The following is a 22,543-nucleotide window of genomic DNA, read 5'->3' as shown; positions in this document are numbered from 1 at the left end:
TCTCCTCCTCTCTCCTCCTCTCTCCTTCTCTCCTCCTCTCTCCTCTCCTCGTCCTGCAGGAGTGTACGATCAGACTCATGCGTCTCTGAAGGAGGAGAACGACTCCCTGCGTTGGCAGCTGGACGCCTACAGGAATGAGGTGGAGCTTCTGAGGAAAGAACAGAACAAGTCGGGCCGAGCAGACGACGAACACACACACACACACAGTCCTGAGGCTCAGATTCAGCTGCTGCAGCAGAACATGAACAACATGCAGCAGGTGGGTCAGCATCTTCTTCTTCTGCGTCTTCTTCTTCTTCTTTTGCTTCTGCGTCTTCTTGTTCTTTTTGTTGTTGTTCTTCTTCAGACTCTCTACCTTTTCCCTTCTTCATCTTTTCTTTCAATCTTGAATCAGTGTCTTCATGTTCATGGCTCTGTTGCTCCACTTTCAGATTTCATTAAGCATTGCATTGTGTCACTTAGAGCATTTGGATTTACACCTTTATGTGGTCAGACTGCAGATTATGAGCTTAAAACTAATTTAAAGCAGCAACAATACTGATAGACTGGAGTTTGAAATGATACTTTAGACTCATGCCAAGCTACTGACTTAATTAATCTGACAGATTGTGGATGAACACATCAGTCTGCCTGCAGCTTCACTTTGTTTTAACTCACAGTGTGCTCATGTGGCCGTTGGGCTGATGTCGCTGCGTGTTAACAGGTGGGAAGGCTAGTAAACCACGTTAACATGCCCTGATAGTAACACACTTCCTGTTGTACATGTAGCCACGCCACAGTAAGTTAAAAATATTTACAGATCAGATATAATAACAATAATATACGATCAGATATAATAATAATAATAATAATAATAATAATAATAATAATAAACATACAGCTGTTAAAGGCCAGTGTTCTGTTAGAGAAGTGACCCAAACGTTCATTCAAGCTGTTAGAAAGAGAAACCATGTCTACCCTCGAGCACTTCGACCACTTCTCCAACACCCTGTTTCTCACTGCTGACTCAGAGCGCTCCCATGATCCTTTGCTCCACTCATTTCACACAGAAAGCTCTGTTCGAGCACAGAGCTTGTTTGTTACGAGTTAGCCTGATTCAACTCGACTTCCTGTCATTTTCTATCTAAAGTGACAGCACTGATAAAACAAGGCAACTGCCAACACACACACACACAAACACACACACACACACACACACACACCACACACATAGTGTGAGTTAACGTCACAGTACTGTCGCTTCTTGTTTGTCAGCTGCTGTTGTTTTTCTTATTTTTATTGCTTCAGAAAGACGAGCTGCTGTGACAAACTAAATAAGTGTTTCACTGAAATACACATTTCCATTATTTACTTTATTAAAATACTATGATGGAATTATATCATGAAAACAGTCTATGGATGAATGTAAAAATTTTAATAATTAACATCTCCTTATTGGAAAAAACCTTAAACTACAGCTGTGCAGAGTAAAAGTTCTCCATCATGATGACTCTTTAAATGAAGAAGCAATGAAGAGTCAGCCAGGAAAATGAGACATAAACAAGTCTTTGGACAGGAAAGACAGGAAGAAGTGATGGAATCAAATATTAAATATGTGGATGGGTCTCTTGTCTTTCTATAGAAACATGGTTTGTTTCTATAGACAAAGTGATTCCCTGTAAACACATTTATGCTGCATTCACATTGTCAAGAAAAACAACTTCTACACATGCCTCATCAATTCTTGTCTTCACCTAATAAATAATTAACTAAATCTAATTAGTTAATTCATAATGACACACCTGTTGATGTCATGAAATCATGTTGAACAATAATAACGATCGATGTGTGTGTGTCTGTGTTTGTCTTCCAGCAACTCCTGAGTCTGCAGGAGAAGCTGACGAGTAAACAAGCTGAGTTGGAGCAGGCGAGGGAGGAACATCGCTACCTGGAGGGGGAGATGCTCAGCCTGCGAGACAAGGTGTGTGCTCCTGCAGACAGCCTGTGATAGGACGCACTAACTGAATCACTTTCTGTGTTTTGAGAAATATTAACTCGTCTTTGTTTTGGATTAATCCAGATATTTTTCATTGTTGCTCTTTCTGGAAATGATAGAAATTGATGTCAATTTTCCCCCAAACTGTGTCAATTGATTCTTTCAGAATGCTTATATACAATCCAACACTCAGCTTGTCCTTACATGAGGAAACACATTGAGCGTTTGAATCAAATATTAATATGATTGTTATTTTTGTTTGAAATAATGCATCTATCAATACCCATTCCTCCTGTAGGAAGGAGGCAGAGGTGGAAAACATGTTTCAGTGGATCAACAGCGCAGATTAAATGAATCTGGACTACAGACGGAAGTACTGTTAAGAAGAAAAAAACAGAATGAGAGTTTATGAGAAGTTCAACATGTGAAGTCTTAATATTTTTCAATCAGCACAGTTTGCAGAGTCTGTTGTCATGATCCATATAAGTCGTCACAGTTCAACAGCACAAACTAAATCCTCCAGAATGATCATAAAGTTGGATCCACACGTCTCTAACAGCTTCAACACAAACTGAACATTTAAGCTGTATGAAGGAGGATTTATTACAGGACTGTTGTCTTAGACTAGCTTAGACTAAACAAAGCTGAATGTATGTTTTATATATATGTGTGTATATATATATATATATATCGTACATACACACACACCGATCAGGCATAACATTATGACCACCTGCCTAATATTGTGAAGGTTCCCCTCATGCAGCCAAAACAGCTCTGACCTGTCAAGACATAGACTTAAGACCACTTTGTGTTTAACTGCGACTGATCAAATGTCCGGTTCTTTCTCTGTCTGTCTTCAGCTTCTGAACAGTAACGTGGAGGCTGTGGAGGGAACCAATGGAGAGCTACATGAAAAGGTAAAAGACTGTGATAGACAAACGTGACATGAGCGCACAACAAAGCTGGTTGAATGAAAAGTGTCACACTATCATCTTTCCTATATGTGACTAGAAAGAAACTCAGCTCAAATGTAATACTTCAGGTGAAACTGTGTTTCTGAACTGGCCAATAACAAAAGACATGACAGCAGCTGATTTACTAAAACAGCCTTTCAAAACACACCCTGTGATGGGCAACATGAGCAGTAAAGTCAAATAAACCTGTAAACTTTTTGCTAGTGGCACTTGATGGCAAGTCAGAGGATTGTGAATATGTATCGAAAATAATAGTTCCCCATCCAATAATTCTGAGGTAACCTTTGGAAAAACCATAAATTGATATTCTGTCAATGAACTTTGTAAACTGTGATTGTGTTGTTCTGTTCTGTACAGTACATACAACATCTACTGCATGTCTGTCCGTCTATGAGTGGCTGGACAGAGTGAGCATTGTTTTGTGCCAAAGGAAAATAGATCTGGCAATTGTTGGCATAAAAATGAAATGAGACCGTGTTTTCTAAAAACAGAACCGAGGGGGAGTAGATCAAGTGCGAATAGAAGAGGGCCAAGGATTGAGCCCTGAGGGACCCCATGTGGAAGAGGAGCTGTTGAGGACACAAAGTTGTCGAGTTTTACACAGAAACTTCTGTCGGTTAAGTATGACCGAAACCAGTCAAGGGCGATACCCTTAATGCCCACACAGTGCTCGAGGCGAGAGATTAAAATGCTGTGGTCAACAGTGTCAAACGCAGCAGACAAGTCTAAAAGCACCAGGACAACCAATTTCCCAGAGTCTGTTGACAAGAGTATGTCATTTGACACTTTCAGAAGTGCTGATTCTGTGCTATGTAGAGCTTTAAACCCAGACTGGAACAGTTCAGTAATGTCATTAACTTCCAAGTAAGGTACCAACTGATTATGGACAACCTTCTCTAAGATTTTGGAGATAAATGGAAGATTAGAGATAGGCCTGAAATTGGAACAGAGGGGATCGAGGCCTGTTTTTTTAAGTAGGGGTCGAACAACTGCATATTTAAAATCCCCAGGTACTGTACCAGAGGAGAGACTACTATTGACGATCTCAAGGACACTTGGTCCAATAGTAGCAAGTACCTCCTTAAACAAGCGGGGTGGGATGGCATCTGCAGGGGAACCAGAGGGTTTCAAGAAAATAACTGTGTCCTTTAAAATGGAGAGGGACAGCGGCTCGAACTGAACAAAAACAGATGTGCAGGGCAAAGGAATCGAAGGGTCATAAGAAGGCTGAGAGATACAGGATCTTGTTGACACAATTTTATCAGTGAAAAAGCGGAGGAATCTTTCACAAATTTCAGTGGAGGCAACAAAAACATTAGACATGGTGACCTCTAGGACAGTGTTTATGGTTTTGAACAGAGTGCGAGGGTTGTTACAATCAGAGGCAATCAATTCTGAGAAATATTTATTCTTTTCGGCTTTTACAGTCCTCTGATAACACAGCAGGCTCTCCTTAAGAACACCATAGGAAACATGTAGCCTGTCCTTTTTCCACCTGCGCTCCGCTCTCCTGCACTCTTGCCTGGCAGCGCGAGTGACGTCATTCAACCAGGGCTCGGGTGTAGGTTTGGTGCGCCGGCTCTTCAAAGGAGCGATCATGTCCAGTGTTTGTAAACAAATGGAGTGAAAACTGGATGCCAGCTCCTCAGCGTTCAAACACATAGAGGTGCTAGAATTACCCTCGCGGAAACCAATAAAAGTAGAGGAGAACAGAGCTGGAGAGGAGGAGTTAAACACACGACAGCGTTGTGGAGGAGCGCACAGTTTAACCGGACACTGAGTGAGAATGTCAAATAAGATTGGCATGTGATCGGAGAAAACAGCGTCACAAATGTCCAAATTAAAAACACGCAGACCGTGCGAGAGCAATGAGTCAAGTGTGTGCCCGAGTTCGTGAGTAGGGCCAGACACGGACTGCACAAAGTTAAAAGAGTCAATATCATTTAAAGTTCCTGGAGATCGGCTCATCTGGGCAGCAGATGTGAACATTAAAATCACCAACAATAACGACACGGTCGTATGTAGGCAGAATTTCAGCCAGAAATTCAGAAAAGTCACTTATAAAGTCATTGTACTTGGGTGGTCGATAGATGACAGCACACAAGACAACATGAGAACAGCCCAGTTCAAATAAGCAAAGTTCAAAGCTTTTAAAGGAGGATTGCAGGCAGATCTGCCGGCATTTAAAGTTACTTTTAAAAACAACTGCTATTCCACCTCCTTTTCGACCCGACGACCGCGGGGAATTAAAATAGCAGCAATCCGGTGGTAAAAGTTCAATAAGAGGGGTGGACTCACCAGCGCTCAGCCACGTCTCCGTTACACAGATAAAATCCAGTCCACGAGACATGAAGAAATCCCTTAGAATAAAAGTTTTATTTACCAGCGATCTGGCGTTGACAAGGCCTAACCTGGCAGGGACCGGCATGTCCGGGGCATCAGCTGATCGTGGAGCTCGACACAGGGCCCGCAGATGGCGAAGATTCACCCCACGCCAGCAGGTACGGGGGGAGCAGGGGTCGAGGGGGTGGATTTCCTCATCCGAACCGACGACAGGTACCAGCCAGGTGTCGACAGGGTCTAGCGAGCGCGGGTGGAAAAAGAGACCAGGTACCGCTCCGTTTCTCCTCCGGGAAGCCACAGGAATCGTGCCAAAAGAGCCTTAAGCTTTACCAGCTGTCCGCCGCGTTTACAAAACAATGCAATTGATTTCTTAACATGGAAAGACACATATCTATCATTATTTGTTCACTCTTGGTGTACTTGTGGTCTTTAGAGTCCTAAAATAAAAAAAACTGGGTTCATCAAAAGATCTTTTGGTTGTTTTTTTAATTTCTTCCCAGAAAGCTTTGACCTTTCTGCATTGCCACACACAGTGGAATAACGTCCCCTTTTCCTTCATACATTTTGAACATAAATCCAGAATGTTATTATTATATTCATTTAATTTAGCTGGTGTAATATATGTTATCATTGTCCATTTATACTGTAACAATCTTAATCTTGTGTTGACTGATTGGGAGAGAGCCTTTGTGCATATTGATCCCCAGTCCTCTGAGGAGATGTCTTTTCCCAGCTCTTTACTCCATAAATTCTAGTGGTGTCAACAATAATCGATTCAGCGATGCATCGCAATGAGGGGCATGCACGATTCAGCATCGATATAAACGATGCTTAGCCCCGCCAGGCTAAGCATCGTTGTACTGAGAGCAGTGATCCCTGGATGATCAAATACATACCAAATGTATCCTTGATTACATTAGAAACTTGAAAAGGCACTGATTGATGGGTAAGTGTCAAAGCTCCCTTTGCTTGTGTTGTAAATGATGCTGAATAAGTGCTTCCCTGCCACCTCCTTCTAATTCTTACATTGTCCTCTCTTAAGGTGTGTCTCCACAGTTTTTTGTAAACCTCTGCAGTTCCAGGAACTACATTTAAGTTCTACCTTTTGAGACATTCTAAATAATATACCATGAAGTCCCTGTAACAAAAATGACATATCTGAGAGGATTAACACATTTAAACACTAGAACATACATTGAACATACTGAACAGTAGAAGAAAAATAACCCCATTCTCCCAACTAAATGGGAAGCCCCCCTAGATTTGCTTCCAGCTACTGTTATGAACAGATCTGTGGATCAGTCCACTCAGCCTTCTCTTGGACCAATTTAAAACAAAAAGAAAAAAGGAAGATTAGGTGTAATCTGCCCTTCCTGCTCCATGTTACTTGTATCAATATAGTTACTCCTGAAAAAAGTGATACATACATGCAAGCTTAGTAAGTTGCCAATGTTAAAATACTGACATTGTTGCGGCTTTTAATGCCAGCATGAAAATGAAAATTACTAAAGAGTGAAAAATAAAATAGAGGACAATGTTTGAGCGGAATTCCATCAAAATAACACAAATTATAATTTCTTTACTCTATTATTGCACAGCCTTTCTTTATGTGCAAACCATCCTACATCTGCAGCAACTTAATCAAGAACATTCACACTTAGTCTCCTGCGCTTTCAGGGCTTACCAGTGTATGCTGCTTTATGTAAAGACTAACCTCCCTGAATGGAGTATGTTGTATAAACTTGTGCAAACATAATAAGCTGCCAGTGTTCAAAATACTGATATACGTAATATATGTAAAGAAAAATAGCTTTGCTTTAAAGAAAAAAAAGAAAAATAAACAGAGGGTTTTCATGTTTGATTGATTCCCCATTTGAGTAACACAAATTATATTGTTTTACAGTCTGTTGTTGCACAATCCTTCTTACCATATGATCAACCTCACATCTGCAGGGATGTAAACACAAATATTCAGCTTACAGTCCAGTTGCTCCCTCTCTCTCAGTCTCCAATATTTACTCCTGCGGCTTCTTCTTTCACCTTGTTAAGTGTTGCACCGCCACACTGAGTCGTACCGTCTCCGTTGTTTGTGCACTTCTGCGGTGAGGTCGTTGTAAAAACGCACCTGTTGGTTTTTGTAGAGGATGTCTTTCTTTGCCCTAGCTGCCTTTATCACTGCTATCTTCTGCCTGTAGTTCAGAAATCTCATAATCAACGTTCTCAGCAGAGTTTCGTTGTCTCTTCTCGGCCCGACCCGGTGCGCTCTCTCCATCACTATCGGACATCGCAGGGGAGCGAAGTTCAGCACCTCCAGCGTCCAGCCTTCCAGAAATCAGCAAAGGTCCGGGCCCTCGGCATCCTCGGGCAAATTCAACAACCTCACGCCGTTCAGGCGCGACCTCGTTTCCATGCCGACAACTTTATCCTCCAGAACTTTGTTTCTTTTCTTCAGTGCTCTAACCGTTTCTTGTAACTCAGCGTGTTCGTCCTCCACGGTTGATAAACGCAACTCTGCTTGCATTATCCTTTCGGTGCAGTCAGCCAGTTCCTTTCTGGTTTCTTCAACGGCTGTTAGAATCCCATTAAGTCTGGTTGAGAACTCGGACTTCAAGCTGTTTATTGCCGCCAATATCTCTGCTTTAGCCCCGGTGAGCTCGCTGCCACTTTCTTCAGGGTTCTCCATGCTAACGTTAGCCTCTTTGCTAGCTTTATGTTCCACGCTTTGAGCCCCGAAGTCAGCTAACTTCGCTTGCGCCTGTGTTTTCCCACTATATCTGCTTAATTTTCCAAGATTTGGCAACGCCGCTTCAAGACCAAAGGTCGCCTACACGTTTCAGGTGCAGTTCTATATTGCATATCAGGATTTATCCGGATTTTAGAGGAGCATGACTTACTAGCTTGCAGTCATACTGGAAGTCCCTATTGTATATTTGTACTACTTTAAAATAATTTGTTGGAGGCTCTAAAGCACTGAAATGCAAACAGAAAAAACCTTGGACTGTATACAGTCTGACAACAAAGTAAAGATAGAGAACAACAACTAAGTACAAATAAATACCACAGTGTGTCAGAGGTCAGAGGTCATGAATGTTGCAGTGACGAGAAACATTAGTGAGATAGGGTTGAGAGTTCAGGCCTGCTATTTTAGTGTCTCACGCAGCACTTTACTAAGAGCCTCCATAGATACATACAAATACGTACACATACATGCATATGTCATGAGAGATGGACTTTTAACTGTAAACCTGCTGAAGTGGAAGCAGACTGAAGTCAGAAGGAGATGGATACATAAAACATGTTGTAAACCCTGGAAACTGCTCTGAGTGGAGAGAAATTATGCTTTTTATTAAATGATGAGGTGTTACCTTTGTGTGTGTTCAGTGTATTCAAGTACTCATTTGTCCTAAACTGTACTCCATACAACAATGTAGTATCCTCACCTTCATGTTGTTAAAGTATCAGCAGTAAAAGTATCAGTCGTAAAAGTACAGTGGTACAGTCAACGTCATGCAGTAAAAGTACCGGTTGTCCAGTAAACTGTCTCACTCTGTGATGTATGTGAGATTATTAGATTATTAATACTGACACATCAGTGTCAGTGCAGCATGTTACTGCTGAAGCTGATCCAGTTGGAGTCACATTGAACTACTTTATACAGTTAGTTAGTCCAGTGGCTCCTCTGAAGTGTGACCAGATCTGAGGGGTTGTCACGATCATGGGAGTGGAAAGTAGAAAAAGCTAAGTTCTGATACACAACATTTATCTTTCTTAATGGATCTAAAGAATAAAATATCACAGACATCTGAAATACAACCAGACGCCCTGAGTCAACTTTTCAAAGACCAAAAAGTTAAAAAAGCTAATTTAATCTATAACTATATTTTTTCTATAGCTGCTGGTCAGACTGTTCTTCATATTTGGTACTTATTTTGTGTGCGTGTGTGTTTGTCTTCACAGGGGATGAATGGGTGTGTTCCTTCGTTGTACCTCAGCAGAGAGAGGAGGAGTGAGGTCATCATGAGAGGAGGAGTCACATCTGAAAAGGAGGCTCTTCTGCTGGGTAAATATGTTCTCCAGTTAAGGAGAAATATTTAACAATACTTAGCAACATTGAACAACATTTAACAATATTAAACACCATTTAAGAATATTTAAAACATTTGACATTTTACAATATTTAACTATATTTAACCATAGTTAACCATATTTAACAGCATTTAACAACATTTAACAATATTTACAGCATTTCACAACATCCTTTTTAAAAAAATGTTTTTTTTTACAATATTTACCAATAAATAACAATATTTAACAATATGTAACAATAATTCAATGTCATTCAGCTGGAACAAACACTAAGATAAACTCTCATGGATTAAACAACTTCTGTAGGCTGATACACCAAACCAACCTGTTAACCAGAAGAAATCATGAGAGGAGCACTTGTTGTCAGACTGCTCACTCTCAGCAGGCTGGTGAGAAGTTAGCAGTTTGTAAAGGAATTTACAAACACGCTGCTACTGGCCTGAACATCTCTTTTTTTATCTTCCATACACCTTTCAGCTATACCTCCTGTTACCTTCTGTGACTTACAGGTGGTGTCATTATCAACATAACTCTTAACTGCACCATCAGAACTTTTAACACATGAATTAAACATTAAATAGTCTTAGTTGTCTGAAATCAGCTCTTTTTTCATATCTGAGTGGTTGTAAACGAATGAACCTGTGCTTTATCTCAGGTGTCCAATCAAAGTTCAATTTATTTTTCTACAGAAATTGTTGCTTGTGACACTCAAATAATCACTTTCAAGGGTTAGGGTTAGGGTTAGGGCTGTCGTGTGAACGGAGCTGAATGTGTGAGCACTGATTTTAGCTTGGAATGTTTTGTCTCCAACCTCTGCTGCTTTCGAGAAGTCTTCTAGTACAGGGCTCCAGATGGATTATGTTCATACTTGGATTAAGAAGTCTGGAATTTACTGATGACTATTACACCAAATTTAATTTGCAGAGCGACTGCTATTCATTCTTCATGTTGAGACATCAGTGGATTGATTGCTTTGTGTTCCCTGTGGAGTGAGTTCAGTGGGGCTCTGTGACTGTTTGTTAGCATTAAAGATGACTGAACACCCAGAATAAAAATGAAGTGCAGAACTTGACACTATACTCATTTCGGCTCACATACCGCTGCCATCATGTTGACACACTATGTGGCGTCTGGGGGTTCAGAACCAGTGAAGCAAACTAAAACCACGGAGGAGACTGAAACACAAAGTGTTTAAATCCCCTCTTTGCCTTCCTCAGTCTCTTTCTCTTCCTGATGTTTGTCTCTTTTTTTCTCTTCCTGTCTTCTTCTAAGCTCATAAGCATGCATCTCACTCTGTGCAGGGCCCACACAGCAGCTGGACTGAATTCATTTCAGCTGCTTTTGTCTCTCTCTGTCCTATAAATCCTTGTTACACAGGACATGCAGCAGCATAGAGAAAAGCATATAGTGATCTGTATTATTTGTACTGAAGCTGCTGCTTTGTCCAGAGACCAAGAGGAACAGCAGCACATTTATCTGTGTTAGTGGCACCAAGGAAATCCAAATCTTAAGGAGAGAGGAGGTTGGGCTCTTCGTCTTCCTGCTGTAATCTGATGCCTCCAAAGCTGCTGCTGCTGGGAGGCTTTCAGTATCTATAGAGTCAGTTTCTATACAGTCAGTATCTATACAGTCAGGATCTATACAGTCAATATCTATACAGTCAGTATCCATACAGTCAGTATCTATACAGTCAGTATCTATACAGTCAGGATCTATACAGTCAATATCTATACAGTCAGTATCCATACAGTCAGTATCTATACAGTCAGTATCTATAAAGGTAGTATCTACAGGTCAGTATCTATACAGTCAGTATCTATTCAGGTAGTGTCTATAAAGGTAGTATTTACAAGTCAGTATCTATACAGTCAGTATCTATAAAGGTAGTATCTATACAGTCAGTATCTATAGAGTCAGTATCTATACAGGTAGTATCTACAAGTCAGTATCTATACAGGTAGTATCTATACAGGTAGTATGTACAAGTCAGTATCTATACAGTCAGTATTTATACAGGTAGTGTCTATACAGTCAGTACCTATACAGTCAGTATATATACAGGTAGTATCTATACAGTCAGTATCTATACAGGTAGTGTCTATACAGTCAGTATCTATACAGGTAGTATCTACAACTCAGTATCTATACAGGTAGTATCTACAAGTCAGTATCTATACAGTCAGTATCTATACAGGTATTATCTACAAGTCAGTATCTATACAGGTAGTGTCTATACAGTCAGTATCTATACAGTCAGTATCTATACAGGTATTATCTACAAGTCAGTATCTATACAGTCAGTATCTATACAGGTAGTGTCTATACAGTCAGTGTCTATACAGTCAGTATCTATAAAGGTAGTATCTATACAGGTAGTATCTATACAGTCAGGATCTATACAGTCAGGAGCTATACAGTCAGTATCTACTAGGGATGCACCGATTGTGAAATTCTGGGCCGATACCGATACCGATGTTTAACATAACAACTTGGCTGATGGCCGATGCCGATGTTTTTTCTTTTTGTTATTTATTCCTTTTTTTGTGCCACAGAAACATACAAGTCTTTCAGCTCTTCATCATACTATCCTTGAATGAGTACAAATCCAATAAGACCAATTTATGAAACAAAAAAAACACCGTCATGGATTGCTATATGAAGTGTGTGTGTCATGCAGCCAGAACTAGCCAGACCACTGTCCAGCGATGCTGATACAGCGGAGTTTCTGTTGAACAGGTAATCTTCGTCTTTATTGTGGATGTTGTGACACAGATAACTTTCATGCTGATGCTGGCTTATGACTGTGAAAGCTGCCGTTAGTTTGTTTCTGTGATATTAGACGGTGTCTGTCTCTGCAGTATCGTCAACACTTGTTTACTTGTTTGACGGAGATGTTACCCTCTATGCTAGCATTGTAAACTAACAACAAGCTGACATTGCTATCATGTTTACACCAAATTAGCCTATTTATTTGCTCGTGGCAGCTAAATGAAGCAGCAAGTAAGATGAATGAAGGGATGAATGAAACCCCAACGCGAAGCGTTGTTACGAGCGGAGTTACGATGTGTGTATTTGCGTGGTCTTATCTGTCATAAACAAGAGATTATGGTTTACGGGCACGTTTGTGTCGCGGTCTGGTGCTACTCAGACAGCAGCTGGGACACAGCTGGTCCGGGGATCACGAAGGTTTATTTTTCAGCCACAATGTGGAAGCGATCGTTGTGATGAAAGCTGACGGCAGCATCTGTTAGTCTCTTGGCCCTCAATAACTTTTAGAAGTGGCTAACTGTTAGCTGTTGTAACTTATTACGTAGCTGTAAGGTAACGTAGCTGTAACATGACATTACGCTAGCTTGGCTGTGGAGCTTAGCTGTGGACATTGTAATGACTTACAAGATTTACGTGAGTTTCAACGGGCATTGTAATAACTTTACCTGTGAATCCGACATCGTTACTCCGCATTCAAAGCTGGGCTGTATTTGGTTTCTGCCGGCTTGTTGCTCTTGTTGTTTGTTGCGGGAGGCTCCGAGGGGAGAGCGATACGAACTCGGAGGGGAGGGGTGTGTGTGGGGGGGATGCTTTTTTCAAACCTTTCTCAGATCGTAGACCAGAGCTCTAAATCAAGATATAAACATCGGCCACGGCCATCGGCGAATGTCATTTTTATTTGCCGATGGCCGATGGCAGTTAACGAGGCAAACATCGGCCGATTCCGATGTTCAGCCGATGCATCGGTGCATCCCTAGTATCTACATGTATACATGTAGTATCTACAAGTCAGTATCTACACAGTCAAGATCTATACACAAAGATGGGGATCATGTCATTTGTTGGCTGCTTTGCCTTCACTCTGCGGTCCAACTCATCCCAAACCATCTCAACTGGGTTTAGGTCGAGTGACTGTGGAGGCCAGGTCATCTGACGCAGCACTCCATCACTCTCCTTCTTGGTCAGATAGCCATTATTAAGCCTTGAGGTGTGTTTGGGGTCATTGTCCTGTTGAAAAACAGATGATGGTCCCACTAAGCACAAACCAGATGTGATGGCATGTCGCTGCAGAATGCTGTGGTAGCCATGCTGGTTAAGTGTGCCTTGAATTTTGAATAAATCATTAACAGTGTTATGAGCAAAGCCCCCTCACACCATTACACCTCCTCCTCCATGCTTCACGGTGGGAACCACACATGTAGAAATCATCCGCTCACCTTTTCTGTGTCTAACAAAGACACGGCGGGTGGAACCAAAAATCTCAAATTTGGACTCATCAGACCAAAGTACAGATTTCCACTATTCTGAGGTCCATTCCTTGTGTTTCTTTGCCCAAACACCTCTTCTTCTTCTTGTTGTTCTTCCTCAGTAGTGGCTTCTGTGCAGCAATTCAACCATGAAGGCCTGATTCACACAGTCTCCTCTGAATAGTTGATGTTGAGATGTGTCTGCTACTTGAACTCTGTGAAGCATTTATGTGGGCTCTAATCTGAGGTGCTGTTAATTTGTGGTTTCTGAGTCTGGTAACTCTAATGAATTTATCCTTTGCAGCAGAGGTAACTCTTGGTCTTGCTTTCCTGGGGCGGTACTCATGAGAGCCAGTTTCATCATGTGTTTGATGGTTTACGACTGCACTTGAGGATACATTCAAAGTTCTTGATACTTTCCGGATTGACTGACCTTCATGTCTTAAAGTAATGATGGACTGTTGTTCCTCTTTACTTAGCTGAGTGGTTCTTGCTATAATATGGATTAGAACAGTAGTCGAATAGGGTTATTCACTGTATTGGCCTGTGTATGAACCCTAGCTCTGCACAACACAACTGATGGTCTCAAACACCTTAAGAAAGCAAGAAATTCCACAAATTAACTCTTGACAAGGCGCACCTGTTAATTAAAACCATCCAGGTGATGACCTCATGCATCTGACTGAGAGAATGTCAGGAGTGTGCAAAGCTGTCATCAAAGCAAAAGGCGGCTACTTTGAAGAATATAAAATATAAAACATATTACTGGTTTGTTTAACACTGCTCTTTTTTTTACATAATTCCATATGTGTTCCTCCATAGTGGATGTCCTCAGTATTGATCTACAATGTAGAAAATAATAAAAATAAAGAAAAACCATTGAATGAGAAGGTGTGTCCAAACTTTTGACTGGTACTGTATATATATATATATATACACTCCAGTCAGTCAGCAGACACGCAGTTGCTACTGCTGAAGTAGTGTTATTTTAGATCACACTACCTTGCTCAGCATGACTCGCCCTACTCTGCCTCTGATTGGCTACATCCTGCCCATAATGAATGTAAATGTATTTCAGCCATTTAGGAATTTTAGTGTCATATTTTGCATATATAATTATAAAAAACAATAATAAAATAAAATAATAATAATGTTGCCTTTGCATATAAAATCTACAGATTAAAAAAAAAGGCGAGTGTATTAAAACATCTCAGGCCCTGTGAGTAATTCTTCTAGTCTATGATGCTTTAATAAATAAACAGTTTGATATTTTGGGAAATTTACTTTAAGTCGCTGAATTGACGTTTTAATATTTGTTCCATAAATACAAAGATACAGACAGCAGGTGTCACCTTTACATCAACGTGTTTCCCAAATATTCTTGTTAGTAAAATACAATGAATATCTTGTAATTAAAAACAGCTTAAAGCCTCGGTTTTGCTGTTGGCTGTTGGTTATTTTCCTCCATCCCCTTCAGTAGAGTATTTTGGTGGAAGACACACACACACACACACACACACACACACACACCCTACAGTCCTTCTCTGGTGGCACTGTTCCATGTGAATAGGCCTAGTGGAAGGAATTGAATTAGGCCTGTCTGTAATTGCCAGCGTTTCGCCACATAAATCAAGGAAATAAAAATTGGCTGTGCCGGGTCCTCCAGGGGACGCTTCTCTATCCCCCCACCCCCCACCACACCACCATCCCTCCCCCCATCCATACTCACTCTGCATGACTGCCTACCTTTGCAGGACCTCTCAGAAGTGATCAACTCAAGAGCGATTTGTGCTCTGGCCAGCATCTTTTCTGGGGCCCCTATGCTGTTTGTTTATTGTGCAGCACTTCATGAGGATGCAGATTGGCTGCTAACCCTAACCTCACCTAATATCCACCCGAGTGGTTCAAAGCTGTCTGTCAGTTCTCTCTCTTTCTCTGTTAGCTTTATTAGCTTGATAAGCCTTTGTTATTCACACACTTACAAAACTAAATCTGCACCATTGAAAACATGTTGATTATGTAAATAGTATCTGTTTGAAGAATAAAATGCATACAGGTTGTCCCTTCAGTATCTGTCAGTAACGAGTTTGTTCCATCAGTATCTGTCAGTAATGAGGTTGTCCCTTCAGTATCTGTCAGTAACGAGTTTGTTCCTTCAGTATCTGTCAGTAACGAGGTTGTGCCTTCAGTATCTGTCAGTAACGAGGTTGTCCCTTCAGTATCTGTCAGCAACGAGGTTGTCCCTTCAGTATCTGTCAGCAACGAGGTTGTCCCTTCAGTATCTGCCAGTAACGAGTTTGTTCCTTCAGTATCTTTCAGTAACAAGGTTGTTCCTTCAGTATCTGTCAGTAACGAGTTTGTTCCTTCAGTATCTGTCAGTAATAGGTTTGTCTAATGAGTTTTCTTCTTCTCTGCAGGAATTATATCGACCTTTCTCCACGTCCATCCATTTGGGGCTAACCTTGAGTATCTTTGGTCGTACATACAGAGACTGGACTCAAAGGTAAAGAATGACACACGGAACAGTCAGTTCTGTAGAGAAGTGGGTATAGTCTAAATTTATTTAAAGCTGCCCATCCAGAAAAGGATAAATGCCCTCTGTGTTTTGTACTTTACTACATTTATCTGACAGCTTTAGTTACTTAGCAGAATGAGATTACAAGGAAATAAGTCCTGGACTTTGCCTTGTTATCCCTGACAATGTCTCATGAGTCTTATTGTCAAACAAACTAAACAAACAAAATGTATAAAACAAAATATAATTGCTATGAATGAGGAGGGAAATTCAAGATACTCAGCAGATAAAGAAAGAAATTAAACTTAGCTCCATCTTTAAAAGCGGCCGCACTAAAGTGGTGAAAACATTAACTGGTGTGACCTCTCTGTCTGTCAGGTGACGGCGGGCGAGCTGGAGCATCTCATGGTCCGTCTGCCCAGTATGTTCAGGCAGGAGCTGAGTGGCGTCGGTGCAACTCTGGAGAAACGGTGGAAGTTCTGTGGTTTTGACAGCCTCGGTGCAGCGTGACGCAGGAAGAACGCACACACACACTGAGAAAACACACTGAACAGATTAGACTTTTAAACGTGTGTGTGCGTTCGTCAATCACAAATCATGTTGGATACACAGCAGTGTGTGGGACAATGATGTTCACGGAAGCAGACACTGGAAACTGTGGAAGATACAGATGTTCAGACCTCAAAAAGTAGGAAATCCCAAACACAGACCACTTCCTGATTTAAGGTTGAGGTGAAATAAGTGATGGTTGGTTCCACCCGATCTTCGCCTCACTGCTGAAAGTCAACACAATGAACTGCAACAGGACCCTGTCCTCACTTTGTTCTGTTAAGTGGTCCCCAGCAGCAACCCATTGACAGGAAGACAGAGTTAAATTTGTACCAAAGTTGATCCTTCACATATTTGGTCTTCAGAAAAAAATCACACCAAACCTTATTATATTTATCTACAAAATGGGAACATTTATTGCCTATTTTGGCCAGGAAGTGGGTCTGTAATCTTGCGGCATGATGGGACCACAGAGAGCCCACCCTCCCTCTTTGTGGTACTGCAGGGTTCGTCTGGGAATAAAGCAAAAAGCCTCCCACTGGCAAAACAAATCAAACTGAAGGACTCTTTTTAAATCTGTCATCAGACAAAGTCATGCACAGACGCCTTTCATCGAGACAGATGCATTTAGAGAGATACGACTCCTGTTGCAACAATATTGTTTATTTAGATGAACATAATGGAGAGAAACTCCTTCAGTGTTTGAAATAATCAGAATGATTTCTTCCTACTTGAGCTTCCTGCAGAGATCGTGGACATTAACTAAAGGAGTGAAGGAGCAAAAGGGAAAATATCTGGGGAAAACTGAAAAAGGATGATGGAAATATGAGCTATAAAGGATGATATGAGGGAGAGAAATCAAGTTAATCATTCCACTTAATTTATTTCATTATACTGTAGGAAGGTGTTCATTGAAGGCAGCACTAAAGCGTCTCGCTGCCATAAGTTACATACTGTATTTAAATATGATGAAAAAAGATGAATAATGGTCCTGACTGTGTCCTGCTTTTGTAAAATATACTTTTTAAATATAAGAGTTCATAGCAGTTTAGCTAACTTTTTCCCTCTGAATGGAGAGAAGAGTGAAGAAGAAGATACAAATGAAGGGATGAAGATACTGAGTGGTCGAGACGCCTCACATCTGTCCTATATTGTTGCTTTCAGCCACATGTTCCCTCTTTTTGTGTCTCCACAGTCCACAGTGCTGTACATGTCAAATTACAAATGATAATTAACTGATTTTGTATTGCACTTCCATAAAGTTGTTTGTCACTGTTTTTCTTATTAAAATAAAGTTGTCGTCAGCAGAGATCGGTAGAAACTTTATGACTACACAACACTTGCTTACTTATTACCCTTCTTTTAGTAGATTTAAATGAATTTAGTTCATGTTATGTATTATTTTGTGTTTCAATGCATGTTATATTAAGACACTGGTCCCAGGCCTGCTGGTGCTCTGTTAACATATTGCCGATGACCGCCTGTGAACGGCTTTAGATAGAACATAGACGGAATCAGTGATAAAACTAAAGTATACAATAATATGCAATGAAAACAGTTGTGCTAATTAAAGATGGGGAATGATGTGTTTTTAACTCAGCCCCCCACCCCCAACTGCCAATCAACCTGCATCTCACACACCTGTCTCTGTGGAGCGTCTCAGCGTGGTGCTGGTGGACCACAGTAAGTGTAAATATTTAGCAAAAACATAACTTTGAAAAAGGTGCAGTTGCTCTGTTTTCAAAAGTTTTAAGTTTCAGCCCTTAAAAAACTTGGTTTGGGTTTGAAAAACAGTGTTTTGGCTTAAAAATGTTCCCTGTTCCAGTCACCACAAACACGTTTGCTGTTTATTTTCCTGCCCTTGCTTTCAAACAGCAGCTAAACAGACAGTGCATAGTGCATGCTGGTCATAGGTCAGTGTTTCAGAGAGCTTGTGATTGTGTTACTGCTACGCTCACACAGTAGATCATGTTTAAGAACTAATAATTTTCCAACTTGTTGTGGTAATGTAGATATTGGAGAGAAAGGGTCGTGACTTTGCAGCTGTATTAACTGTTAAATGGTCATTAATGTATTCAGATGAGGAGACAGAAAAGAAAAAGAGCAAATACTTTAATTCATATATGGACACGATGATCTAATGTTTCACCCACAGATCTTCAGGTCAACGTGAATAAGTGAACACCTGTGTGTATTTAATCAGCTGTCAATAATAAAACACAACAGTAATATTTTTCAATGAGCCCAAATGAGGCATCTGATATGAGACATTTTCAGAGAGATAAATTGATGAAATCACTTCTCTGTCTTCATGTGATTGGACCGACCTGGAAGTAGAACCTCACAGCTGATCTGTGGCTGTTGGTGAGATATACTGGCAGGTTAAAGACACTGTAGTGGAGTTATCAGGGTTAGGGTTAGGGCATCCACATGGATGATTAATTTGCCAAATTATATTCAATATTTGGGACAAAAAGCTGGTGCACTTAATAGAGCTGAATATTAACTCACAAGTAAAGAAGTAAAATATTGTCTGTTTCTGTCGCAGGTGATCTAATCAGTGAATGGTGGGACATTAATTCAGGTGTATGGTCACTTCTTTACCTTACAAAGACCATCTGTCATATCCACATGAAATGAAGTTACTCAAGTTGTTTTTCCAGTAGATACTTTTCTCTAACCAAAGTAGTTCATTTGATAAATACTTTCACTGGAGTACTTAAAAACAGTGGGTTAGTATACAGTATTTTCACTTGAGTAGTTTTCGGCTGGTTTGGTTGTAAGTCAAACAGTACTTCCACCTTAACACTGGTGAATTGATCTCACAGGATGATGTAAAAGGCTGCTTCTGATGCTGGCGTAAAACACACACACACACACACACACACACACACACACACACATCTTGATAATGAACTTGTGTGCGTGTGTGTGATATCTAAATGGAAATCTAGGGCAGAGCTTCACTGTGTCAAACGTAATCTCTCGTAAAACGAGAGACTGAATACATGAACATTTTTCCCTCTCATGGCTCACTAACCTCTTTCAGCATGAGAAAAAATAATTGTATTAAGGAATCACTGACTAACTGTAACTCATGCAAAGGAACCCACAACCAAACCCTGTCGTTTCTGATAATGTGTTGAGGCTGAATGTGAAGCAAATTGTAGGATCGTGATAGCGTACAGAGCTACAAGCAAAAAGGAGGAAATAAAAGGTGAGCTTCAGTAACATGAAGCTGATTGTAGTGGACAAAAACAGTTTAGGAAAATCCAAGAGGAAAGGAGAAATCCATGAAACTAGACTGGCTATAAGGAAACCATGCAGGAATACAAATGAGGGAGACGAACTGACAGCTGAAAGAAGGAAAATCACACCAACTGAAGACACCTGAGGCTCACCGGACAGGTGAAACTAATGAGAGCAAGACAAAACAAAGACAGATTCATTCAAACTACTGATCGTCTTTTTAATGTGGTCACAGCAGCTGAAGCTCCAGTCAGTATGTTTATGTTCTGACCCGTCAGTACTCAGTACGTTATTATTATCAGACAGACAGACAGACAGACAGACAGACACACAGACCGTCAGACAGACAGAGACACAGACACAGATAGACAGAGACACAGACAGACAGAGACACACACACACACACACACACACACATAGACAGCAGTGCTGCTGTTAGTCCACAAGTAGAAGCAGTAAGCTGAAAGATTTCACACAGCTGCTTCTGTTTCCTCTGGGCCTGACAGAAGAGAAAAACCAATTTCACAATTTAGGGCAGCGCTGCACTCGTGAACAGGGAACACACATAATCACACATCGGTGTGTGCAGAGGAGGAAGCTGGCTGCAGTATTTATGTGTCTGTTAGGTTTACTGTGTCAACACCAAGCCTTTCTCTCTCTGTGGGCTCCTCACTGTTCATGTCACGATTTGTAGACAACAGCTGCCAGCGGCTTCATTCCCCACATTCACCAGCTCACACTGGGTCCTTTTGTTTGGATGTTGGTTTATGCAGGAGCATCACACTGTCTTGGACAGGAATTAAATTAAATGATAGAAAGGGTTTGTTGAATTAGCACCTTTTGGTATCTGATATTTGTATAATGCAATAATTTTAAGCTTAACTTTTAATTGCTTGTCTGTATGTATGCTGTATTCTTTATAAGATCGACTGACATTGCTGTGGAATGGGCAGTGAATTGTTTGTAAATGCAATGTCAGTTGTAGCACCGTCATGCTACGCGTACATAGAACATTCATTATTAGGGCTGTCATTTAAAAAAAGTAGATGAGTGAATCAATCAATCGATTGACACCACGGCTGCGCAGTGGTTAGCACTGGGTTTGAGACCCATGTGCTGAGTTTGCATGTTCTCCCTGTGCCTGTGTAGTCTCTCAGGCTTCCTCCCACAGTCCAAAGACATGCAAGTTAGGTTGATCGGTTACTCTAAATGTCTGTTAGGTGTGCATGTGAGCATGAATGGTTGCTCGTTCCTACATCTCAGTCCTGAGCTGAACTGGGGTGCTGTCCAGGGTGTACTCCGCTGCTCACCCACTGTCACCCGGGATTGACAACAGTTCCATCTGAGTGGTTTTTTGAAGCCCCAGCCTCATCTTAATTGAGAGTTGTTGTTTTTTTAATTCTTCAAAGAATAAATAAATAAATAAATTAAGCTGTCACTAAAAGTGAATGGACTACAGTAGAATCTGGGACATTTGTGTCATCCACCAAGCTTGGCTTCTGGTGTTAAAGAGTGGCTAGCTCTTTTAAGAACAGGGCAATTTGTAGTGAGTGAGTGGAGAGCGCTGGTCGGTTAGGGTTAGGGTTACTTAGTGGCAGTAAATTTACAGCATAGATCACAGTTTGACCATGAACAGACTCTTTTGCTCCATAATACACAGAAGACCTAAAGCTATCACCACCACTGCTAATTTCCATGCTTTTAAGATAAGCTAATCCTGTATTAGTCCCACAACAGGGAAAATTGCAACAACGTGGAAATGTGCTAGGCATGCTAATGATGTCAATCATGCTGAAACGGCAGTTTGGTAGCAATAGTATAACGTCCGACTATTAACCACAGCCCATTAACCAACAGACAGTTGGAAACACTGGCTGCAGTGGGACTTTTCCACTCAGTATGCTCACCATGTTTACTAAGCTGCTGTGGAACGTGTTCAGTGACGTGAGGTCAAGGGGCGTCATAGAGCGCGATTAATCTGCATTATTTTTGTCAGGTCATATAACCTAATTAATATGCACGAGTGTCTTGGTTTGATAAATGTAGAGCAGGCTGTGTGAACCCATCAGAGACTTTTGAGTTGTATTTACGACAGGTGGTAATAGTGACAGGAAGCTAAGAGATAAAACAGGAAATGATACAAAAGAATAAATGAGCAGGCAACAGTTACTACAGCTACAGCTACTGCTGGAGCTGCAGTGTTGATTCAAACATCCTAGCTAACCTTTGTGTATGGTAGGTTCACAGAGTGTTGAGTAAAATCCACCAACACCAATTTCTCATGATGGACATCCTACCTGGAAAAGTAAAAATGGCCAATATACAGAGATTGAAAATTTGTGCAACAATATTGGGGGTGTAAGACGACACATACAACACATTTTGGTGTAAAAACACAACCAAAACAAAAACAAACAGAGCACCGAGAACAGGATTAGTAAACTCATTTGCTGTTTTGTAAAATCTGTCTCCTGAACTACTTTTCCTCTTTAGCTTCTGTTTCTTTTTCTTCTCAGTGTTTCTGTCGTCTATCTCTTTCTCACAGCTCCTCCTCTTCCATTTATCTCCCCCGTCCTTCCCTCTGTGTGTCTATTGTTCTTTTGTCTGAAAGAAA

The 22,543-nt window shown here is 40.9% G+C and overlaps 1 protein-coding gene across 2 annotated transcripts in view; it reads left to right on the top strand.

Moving 5' to 3' along the window:
* The window catches only part of LOC311254033 (ecto-NOX disulfide-thiol exchanger 1-like), a 61,323-nt gene extending 43,332 nt beyond the window's left edge, over positions 1-17,991 (top strand). For both annotated transcript variants that reach the window (XM_084384459.1, XM_084384460.1), the window contains exons 10-15: positions 60-259; positions 1,853-1,960; positions 2,839-2,895; positions 9,253-9,355; positions 16,034-16,119; positions 16,510-17,991. In XM_084384459.1, the coding sequence (XP_084240585.1) occupies positions 60-259; positions 1,853-1,960; positions 2,839-2,895; positions 9,253-9,355; positions 16,034-16,119; positions 16,510-16,641 (686 nt within the window). In that variant the 3' untranslated portion in view covers positions 16,642-17,991. The remainder of the gene's footprint in view (positions 1-59; positions 260-1,852; positions 1,961-2,838; positions 2,896-9,252; positions 9,356-16,033; positions 16,120-16,509) is intronic.
* The last annotated feature ends 4,552 nt before the right edge of the window (positions 17,992-22,543 follow it).

This window comes from Pagrus pagrus (assembly GCF_965226575.1).
Source record: "Pagrus pagrus genome assembly, contig: HAP1_SCAFFOLD_146, whole genome shotgun sequence".
Lineage (NCBI taxonomy): Eukaryota > Metazoa > Chordata > Actinopteri > Spariformes > Sparidae > Pagrus > Pagrus pagrus.
This window is presented reverse-complemented; position numbering and strand designations above follow the sequence as displayed.